This window comes from Arvicanthis niloticus, chromosome 27 (assembly GCF_011762505.2).
Source record: "Arvicanthis niloticus isolate mArvNil1 chromosome 27, mArvNil1.pat.X, whole genome shotgun sequence".
Taxonomy (NCBI): Eukaryota; Metazoa; Chordata; class Mammalia; order Rodentia; family Muridae; genus Arvicanthis; species Arvicanthis niloticus.
The window spans coordinates 27,429,967-27,439,225 of NC_133435.1; the positions used below are offsets into that span (position 1 = coordinate 27,429,967).

At 41.4% G+C, this 9,259-nt stretch overlaps 1 protein-coding gene across 1 annotated transcript; it reads right to left on the reverse strand.

Moving 5' to 3' along the window:
* Positions 1 to 379: 379 nt before the first annotated feature.
* Cxcl13 (C-X-C motif chemokine ligand 13) lies at positions 380 to 5,831 on the reverse strand. Its single transcript, XM_076926465.1, has 4 exons — positions 5,675 to 5,831; positions 3,620 to 3,752; positions 1,440 to 1,520; positions 380 to 1,193 (listed from the first exon to the last, which is right to left on the reverse strand). Exons 1-4 carry the CDS (start codon positions 5,733 to 5,735, stop codon positions 1,139 to 1,141), a joined length of 330 nt encoding a protein of 109 aa, XP_076782580.1. The 5' UTR covers positions 5,736 to 5,831; the 3' UTR covers positions 380 to 1,138.
* Positions 5,832 to 9,259: the final 3,428 nt, after the last annotated feature.

Here is a 9,259-nt window from a genome sequence, read left to right on the forward strand (position 1 = left end):
GGCAGAGGTGGGGTTATGACCTCAGTGCAGTGCTGGGAAAGAATGGCGCTGGAGTCCTCTGCTTGTCAAATAAATGCAACACTTTGTCAAATGAAACATTGGAGAGTTGGGGAATCCATGTAAACAGACAGTGGGAATGGATTTGAGTAAGAGTTTGAGCTCTGGAGGAAATCTCATTTAGCATGCCTGGGGAAAGAGGCCTCAGGGCCAAACCGTTCCCACTGTATAACTGCTCTCATAGATGACATAATTTGGGGTCATCTTTGAAGGGCTCTGATAGGAAGGAAAAATGAACATGATTGAAACCTTACATCTCCTTGGGAACAGCTGAAGAACATCTCGATGTGAGAAAGTTTTCTGTTAAAAAACGAATCAGTCATAAGCAAAATATTTGATTAAGTTTATTGAATGACATTAGATGAATAGGAAACATTAAAGAATTTGATACAAGAGACTGGTATTTTGTCTGTGTGAAAGATATGCATAATAAAAATAGACCATCAGGGTCACAGTGCAAAGGAATATATTGTACACTGCTGAAGAGCCTGGAACGCTAAGCTGAGGATCTCTCAATGTTTTTGGTTTTAATCCAAGACAATAAATCTTATACAAGCAACCTTTCAAAGTAGAAGGACTATTTCCCCCATGAAGCTTTTCTCTAAAGGAGACCTGCTCTGCATCACCTTAGGCTAGTATCGCATCAGCTTCCCAGGAACCTTCTGGAGACTACTGTGGAAGCCTGCTTTTAGGAAAGGTGCAAAATACCTAAAGTCCATCTCATAAACCTCTTGTTAGTACAAGCTACAAGTTCAGATTTGACATGTTAGTTTTCATTCCTCTACAATATAGGCTAGTTTAACACAAAACAACAGGTCTATTACCAAATGCATTGGAAGTGGGTGGTCACTAAATGCCTGTTCTCCAAATCCTTCCTTATGGAAAAAGAATGTGGGCTGAGTGTGCAGAGGAGCCTGAGTGTCCTCTCTCAGCTCCTGAAGGACTGTTTTTCACCTACAGTCATTTTTTTTTTTAAAGAGGGAAGTTATTTTCTTGGAAATTCTTCAACTAAGAATATAACTAAAATTCAGAGCAGAAATTTTAAAAAAGGGTGCAGGTGTCTTTTGAGGTGACAGTGGCTTCAGGCAGTTCTTCTCTTACTCACTGGAGCTTGGGCAGTTGAAGACACGCCTTTGCTGTGAATTAAGAACAAAAACAAGTTACACCTAGAGGAATGCACACAGGAAACTATAGCGTTCCTCTGGTGACATCAGATAATGACTGCTGTGTACACTAGCTTCAGTTTACTGAGCTGCCGGGATAGCCAGCCCTGTTCTAGCCCATGTGTGACAATAGCAGAAGAGGTGTTTTTCCTAAAACATTTCCTAATTGTATTCTCCTACTTGGATGGCTAAGAGAAGCTCATGATATGCTTAACTTACCTTCGGACAAACTTTAATACTTTCTGTAACCATTTGGCACGAGGATTCATACATAGAGCTCTCTTGTTCTTGGTCCAGATCCTGGGGAGAAATAAACAAAAATAAAATAGGACATTGTACACCTTGGTGAGCTGTGTCTCTCTCTGTGTGTATGTGTATGTATGTGTTTAATAACGAAGAGAGTTGGTTATAAAAATAATTATTTATAGACGAATGAAACTTGAGTTTTGATTCTGGAATAAATCCATTTGTGGGGTGAGGCTGGAGGAACAAGAAGACTATCATTGGAATCCAAAGTTGACAGAATCTCATGTTATAAGCGACTGTCTCGTTGATAATCTTTATATGAGTTAGGACCCAAGTGGCTCCAAAGTTGTGTCACTTCTAAAGTTATATTCCAGTATCATTCTAATGTGCTTGTCCCTTGAGCTCAGGGGACCAAAATAAACTATGGAAAATACTGACTTGAAAACATTCTATCTGAAAAAAAAAAAAGAGTATATTTTAACATAGAAGAAGTTTCAAAGCTGATTAGTCTCAGTGACCTTCCTCCAAGCCACCAGTTGGCAAGGCTTTTCCTGATGTAAGAAATTGATCAGCAGCAGAGCCAACACGTGTAGGTGTAGATGATGGCCAACATTTGTCAAGTGTCACCGAGGGCCATATGAGAAGTGTAACAGGCAATATGGTCATCTCAAGTCATCTTTCCAAAAGTTCTGTGTTAGAACAACTATTAGCCTTCTCACTGTCTGATGACAAGCTTGAAGCTCAGAGAGTTCAAACAATGTGTCCAAGATTGCACAGCAAATACATGATGCTGCAGGCTTATTTGAATTTCTGCAAAAGTCTGATTCCAGAACCCACACTTTTAGCAACCATTTTCCAGGAGTTGTGACCTAAGTAGTTACAAGTTCCTAGATGGCATTAAACTTTCTCCCTGCAATAGAAAAGTAAGGTCTCCCAAGCAACGGGAAGCCAGAAGATTGTGCACATTTACTTGTGTTATCTCAAGCAAAAAACAGTGTCTTGATGTATCAGATAGATAAACAGTGGAGCAAGAACAGGAGCTCTCAAGGCTGGACCTGCCAGTTTGGCTCTGGAATCACAATGGCAAAACTGGTTTATGTCACTTCGTATTTTCACCCCTGACGAATATGGATTCCTCACATTAATTTGCAGCTTCCACTTCTTATATCTGTCTAATGTTCAAAATCCTGAATTTTACGAGAAAATATACAGAGAGACTTTTACTATTCCAAAACAATTGATTTTAGGAAAGCAGAGACAGTTAGAGTCTGATGCTTCCCTTGGTTGAGAGGCGAGAGCCGTGAGTCAGAGGAGGAGAGATGTAGCCAAAAGATAAGAGTTCTAATGCTGTGTCCCTCCAGTGGATCCCATAGCTAGACTTCACTGTTGAGTTTGAAGGAAATAACTGTGCTCTAGTTAGAAGTCTCATTGGTGAAGTCATTGGTAAAAAGTCTAAGGCTATCTCAGTGAAAAAAATGTCATGTATTTTTGATAACCTGTATTTCTACTTTGCAAGTCAAATATATCTGGCCCCAGGTTCAAAGCATCTGTTTCAAAATGGGACAAATGAACATAGTTGCTCACACATTTTACAAAGCCTGAGCAAATTCTAGGGGACTGGGGCTTGATGGGAGAAAGCTGGTCTAGTATCTGTGAGGTTCTGGGCCTCCTCTATAGCACTGGCTATGAAGAGGAAGGAAAAGGAGGAGGGGGAGGGAGGGCAAAGGATAACTGGGAGGAGTTGCCAATAAACAGCGAGGTCCCAGCACTGGAAGAGCTTCTGTAAGCTTGTGTAGATGAGACGGAGCCCTGACTCCATCCCTGCCTTCAGGTATGGCAGGCAGGTTAGCCTCCGGAAGCCTCCATGACTTCACTTCCTTAACCAGCTTCAGCCTCTGTAACCACAACAGACAGGTCTCAGTGCAGCAGCTCGAGAAAGTGAGCAAGCAAAGGTAAAACAGTTTTGGATTGAAAAAAAAAAAAAAAACACCTTAAATACCTTAATTTTTTCGTTAATCATTTCAGATATTTAGTAACATCATGCTGGTCTCTGAGACTTTTGCTACCATACAATTTGCTGGTTGCAAATATATTCCATATGATTTTTCACTAGGAGAGAGAAATTATGTAATTTTTTTTTCCTTGCAACTTACACGACTTCAGTCTTTGGGCAGCCATTCCCAGGGGGCGTAACTTGAATCCGATCTATTAGGTTTAGATGGACAACGGTTGAGGTCACTCTGGAACACCTACATTTTAAGTTTGTGTAATGGGCCTCCAGAATACCTGTGAACACAGAATCAGTCACTTTAACCCATTTGACATATAACCTAGATGCAGAACTGAATTATTATTATTTTTATATTGCATTTGAAGAGTCAAACACTTCAAGCCAGCACTTGTAACTGCACATGTGTTTAGCGTGTGTATTTCTGGTTTGCCTTTGTAACTGCACATGTGTTTAGCGTGTGTATTTCTGGTTTGCCTTTGTAAGTGCGCATGTGTTTAGCGTGTGTATTTCTGGTTTGCCTTTGTAAGTGCGCATGTGTTTAGCGTGTGTATTTCTGGTTTGCCTTTGTAAGTGCACATGTGTTTAGCGTGTGTATTTCTGGTTTGCCTTTGTAAGTGCACATGTGTTTAGCGTGTGTATTTCTGGTTTGCCTTTGTAACTGCATATGTGTTTAGCGTGTGTATTTCTGGTTTGCCTTTGTAACTGCATATGTGTTTAGCGTGTGTATTTCTGGTTTGCCTTGAGTCCTCTCAAATGTTTTCTACCAAAACCATAATTGAAATGAACTTAACTTTTCATAATCGATAGCTTCATTGACTGTCACAGTTGCATGTTGGCACTCAGGTGACTTGATAATGCTTTAAAGGCACACAACTTTGTTACCACTAACATGGTGTGAGATCAATTGATCTCCACTCCAAGTGCAAAAAGCAGAGGACCAGATCCTACTAGAGGTTCTCAAAGACAGCCAGGCATCTCTCCCAGAGACCTTTCTCTTAGCACATCTGTCCACCTCGCCCACTTCTCTAAGAAAGCACATGGAGGATGCTTCTTCACTTATGTTTAATATCTTGCCCCCCCTATGTTAGTCATAAATTATTACCAAAGGAAAATCAATAATAAACATTCAAGACTATATTCAGCCACAATATTTACTGGTTATAGACACTTTATTGGTAATTCATCTCATGCATTTTCATGAAATCTAAGTTTAGTTTGTTTTAGAAGAAATTGATGCTGGCTAATCCAAGCATTTGAGAGACCAAAGAAGGATGATCATTATTAATTTTTTTTTAAGTTCAAAGTTACTCACTGTGACCTTGTCTTCCAAAACAAACAACAAACAAACAAACAAACAAACAAAAGGTGTTTATCAAATCCTTTTTTATAAGTAAAATTATTAAGTTCACACAGCATTTATAGTTTCAAAAGCTGATCAGCAAACAATAGTCAGAACACCACAGAACTGGCGTTATACACAGACTCTGTACTGATGCTGAAGACAGAGCATCTCCTAAGGGGTAACTTTGCCAACACCATTAGGGAAAGATTCATGGAAGAGGGAAGTAAGGAGAGTTTTGAAGAGAACACGGGGTTGAGTAAACATGGGGGAGGGGAGATTTTGCATCTTAAGAGTAATGGTTTATTCTATAAACCTGAGTGTTTCTTTCTGATCACACACACACCCCATTCAGCTGTATAGACATCTTGCCACCTAGTTAGGCACTTATCTATTCACTCAGAGACAGACTCTCACACAAGCTGGAAGTCAGCTTCTTGCCTCTGCTGTATTTAGAGTGCCAGGACTTACCATGTGCAATCGTACTCAAAATGCTGAGCTCCAAAGACCAAGGTTTGGTGAGAAGTAGTGGTGTGGAGAGGCAGAGTGAAGAAGAGCTATACAAAGAAGTCTTCCCACAGGGGGCTGAGCTGACAACTGAGCAATGCACATACAAACATACATCACATGAACATGCACCCTCCAGCATCTCTTCTATAACTACAAAAGATCCTAACACCTTGAAAGCTTCCATTTTGAAAGAGTTAAATGCACAGGAATCTTACAGCTCAAAAATCTAGAAACAACTGAACATTTTTACCCCCTTTAGTTAAGACTGCCTTCCCTGTTTTAATTAAAGAAGTGCTGGGGAGGGTTTCTGTTTAAAGGCCAGGGGAAATCGTAAGTGAAAGTTCTCACCGTATCCTGGAGAGAGGCAGCTGGCCAGCAGGAGAAGCAGGACTGCTCTGCTGAGCCTCATTCTGCCTGGAGGTGGAGTTCAACCTTCAGCTTCAGCTCAGAGTCCAAGCTTGGGTTCCCAGCTCTAGGCTCCTGTTTATTTATACCAGTGAGGTCCCTCCCACTGTCTCTGTCTTCCGTAGGTCAGCTGCAATGTCAGTTTTTCAAATCTCCCAAAATATTGCTGAGCTCGCCTTTACAGAGAGAGAAATTCATCTTGCAAATTTATGAATCTTCCTTAGAGCACTGTTAGTAGAACCAAACATTTTTTTTTTTCGAAAATGCAGATTAAAAATGTCAGGGATGCTGTGGATATTTGAGGGTGGAAATAAAAAGAGGAGAATGATAACATTTTGGAGACCCTCAAGTACTGTCTGTTTTAGTGCTAGATATCAAACCCAGGTTCTAGAATAGGCTAGGTAAACAGTCTTCCTCAGACCCTGCCAGGCCACTAAGGCGCTCTTTGGGATGCTTTGGTTACTGGGCATTACTCACATACCTTCCTTTAAACCAAAGAACCCAGGGCAAATTAGATAAGGCTGTAGGCTAATTCTGTCCTTGGTAGCTTCAACAACAAAAGTGTTTAAGTTAAGCACTCTACAGAACAGACCCTGCAGTGATTGTGGCTTTAATCACTTCTCACAGTGAAAGGTCTGCTAAGTTCTTCCATATGTTCAAATATCAGCTTTATGACACCAGGAGCAGAATGCATCATTCCGTTATGTCCCCGGGACTTACAAGGGAGGCTCACACTTGGTAGGTACTCACTCAGTAAATATTTATACATTTGACAGACATGTAGCTCCTCAAGCTGATTGTGCTGTGGGCTTTTCTACCCAACTTTCCCACCTTCTCATTTTACTGCCCTAGATAATGGTTATAATGTGATGGAAATCTTGAAAGGGGAAAGTGTGTGTTCAGTCCTTGGTGTACCTGTGTCACAATGAAATCAGGAGGGAACAGCTTTGAGGTGAGCATCTTTGTGGTTGCTTTTGAAGGTTGATAAACTGAGAATTGTGTCAGTGGAGACTCACTAGAACATCAGCTGTGGGCTCTGTTCTGTAGAGTGTTAAACTTAAGCACTTTTGGTGTTGATGCTGCCAAGGAAAGAATCAGCCTACAGCCTTATCTAGTTTGCTATGGGTTCTTTGGTTTAGAGGAAGGTATGTGGGTATTGGCCAGTCTGGTCTTGCATGCCGTTGAGCTGACATGCATAAGGGTGTATGTATCACATACCTTGGGTCACAGAAATCAAGTTTAGTTTTCTGGAATGACTTTTTGAACAGTTTGGTGCTATGAATCAATTGCTGTTGTGAACACTCAGTGTCTTCAGTGTTTCAGTATGTACAGTGGTAGGTGTGTGTGTGTGTGTGTGTGAGTGTGTGTGTGCATGTGTATATGTGTGTGAGTGTGTGTGTGAGTGTGTGAGGGTGTATCTGTATGTGTGTGTTAGTGTGTGTGAGTATGTCTGTATGTGTGTGTGTGAGAGTGTGTGAGTGTGTGTCTATGTGTGTGAGAGTGTGTGTATGTATATATGTGTGTATGTGTGTGAGAGTGTGTGTGTACGAGTGTGTGTGAGTGTGTGAGAGTGTGTGTACGTATGTGTGTGTGTGTGAGAGAGAGAGAGAGAGAGAGAGAGAGAGAGAGAGAGAGAGAGAGAGAAAACACATCCTCTGTGCAACAAGCAGGTCTTCCATAAGGATTGTAACAATAGGAAAGTTAATCATGAGATAGTCTAGACTACCTTGTCCTGTCTAGCAGTTCTAACAATTAGAAAAGTTGTTCCTTCTCCTCCTCTTCCCCCTCCTCCTCCACCCCATCCTCCTCCTTTCCAGTAGTGGGAATTGAATGATCCAGAATTTTGAACATACTTGGCAAGTGTTCTATTATTGGACTATGTTCCCAGTCCAAGTGCTTTGCTATGAATGTGGCAACAGGTTCATCCATTGCGCCCTACTTCCATTTGCTGTCACTGAATGAAAGAACGCAACACTTTGTAATGAGGTGCCCCAAACATTTGAAATCAAAGTGGGTCATTGATTTTCCTGGGAGACTGATGTGCAGATGGGCTCTGGGCTAAGAAATGTATTCAGAATAACTCCAAAGATGTTAAAGGATGGAAGAAAGGAGGGTTGAATGGCAGTGCTGATGTGCTGAAGCCTGCGACCACATGCCGGGAAGCTCCAGAAAAGGGACCTACTCTAGGTGCCCCTTAATAGACAGATATGTCCCTGTGGCACAGAAAGAGTGAGTGATGTGAGAATCCCAAGAAAATGGTGGGGACAAAGGTGGACGAGAACTCTGAGTAAAGCCAGCAATTTTCTAAACTGGCTTTTGATAGAATACTTCAGTTGTAAAAAGTAGAATTCTTACAAAGTTATAGCTGGTCCTTCTCAAACCACTATCAGTGTCTCCCAAGATAGCCTGTCTCAATGAAGCATACAACATAAGGGGGAAGAAACTGAGGCTTGCACATAGATCCCCAAAGCTGCAGCTCACTTCCCATCCCCCATCAGACTCTATAAATGCCAAATGTCTCCCTCTTTTCTCTCACACACCCCTTTGCCTCTGTCCTTGCTGTTTGAAATAAATGGTCCAGTCTGTTTCGGTCAGTATCCAGTCCCATCTCTGCCTCCTGTCTCTTCAAGCTGCCTCGGAAATCCAATTGCTTGACTAAAAGAGCCACCAGGCCTGAGACGTGATTCCAGAGAACTCCCGAGTCTGATTTTTAGTCCCGTCACACTCAGAAACCTGTCTTTATTTACGCTATCCTTTCTGCCTCAAGATGGGATTGGGGGTTGGGCAGTTCTGGTAGCCAGATCATCTTAGAATCAGATTCCCTAATACCATTTAGATGTATGTATTCTAAAATCTTAGAAGCCCAGGAGCAAGAAATTTAAGCTGATAGAACCAAATCAAAACATTTTATTTTTTAATTTTTAATCTGGTGTGTGTGTGTGTGTGTGTGTGTGTGTGTGTGTGTGTATGCACATGTGCTCGTGAATATGTGCAGGTATATGTGTACCCTGGCAGATGTGTGTAGGTCAGAAGACAATTTGCAGAGATTGGTTCTCTCCTACAATTTGGGTTCCAAGAACCAAACTCAGGCGGTCAAACTTGGCAGCAGCAGCCTGTACTTGCTGAGCCATTTCAGCAGCCTAAAGGTCTTTATTTTAAATATAGCTTTGTGGGAGTCTTTAAAAACACATCAAAAAATGTGTGTGGGGAGGGGGGATCTAAAAATTAAGGGGAAAATTTCTCCTTGATTTTGTAATATATCATATTCTTTCTCTAGACTCATTAAAACTAGGAGTCTTTATACCTGGGACCTTAAGGTGTAGTCTATAAATGGCCACTGTCACTTTCACATAGGCCAGTAATTCCAGAGACTCAGGTGCCCATGGCAAGAGGATTGAAATTTCAAGGTCAGTCTAGGGGGTCAAATTGAATTCCAGCCCTGCCTGGGCAATGGACTGGAACTCAATCTCAAAATAATTGATGGTAAAAACCAAACTGAAGATACAGCTTTAGTGGCAGAGGCTGTCT

Coding starts and splice junctions, on each gene's coding strand:
- Cxcl13 (XM_076926465.1), bottom strand. CDS start 5,735: ATGAGGCTCAGCAGAGCAGTCCTGCTTCTCCTGCTGGCCAGCTGCCTC. Junction 1,521..3,619: donor TGCCCAAAGACTGAAGTCGT/GTAAGTTGCAAG, acceptor ATTTCTCCCCAG/GATCTGGACCAAGAACAAGA. Junction 1,194..1,439: donor GTATTAAAGTTTGTCCGAAG/GTAAGTTAAGCA, acceptor CTTAATTCACAG/CAAAGGCGTGTCTTCAACTG.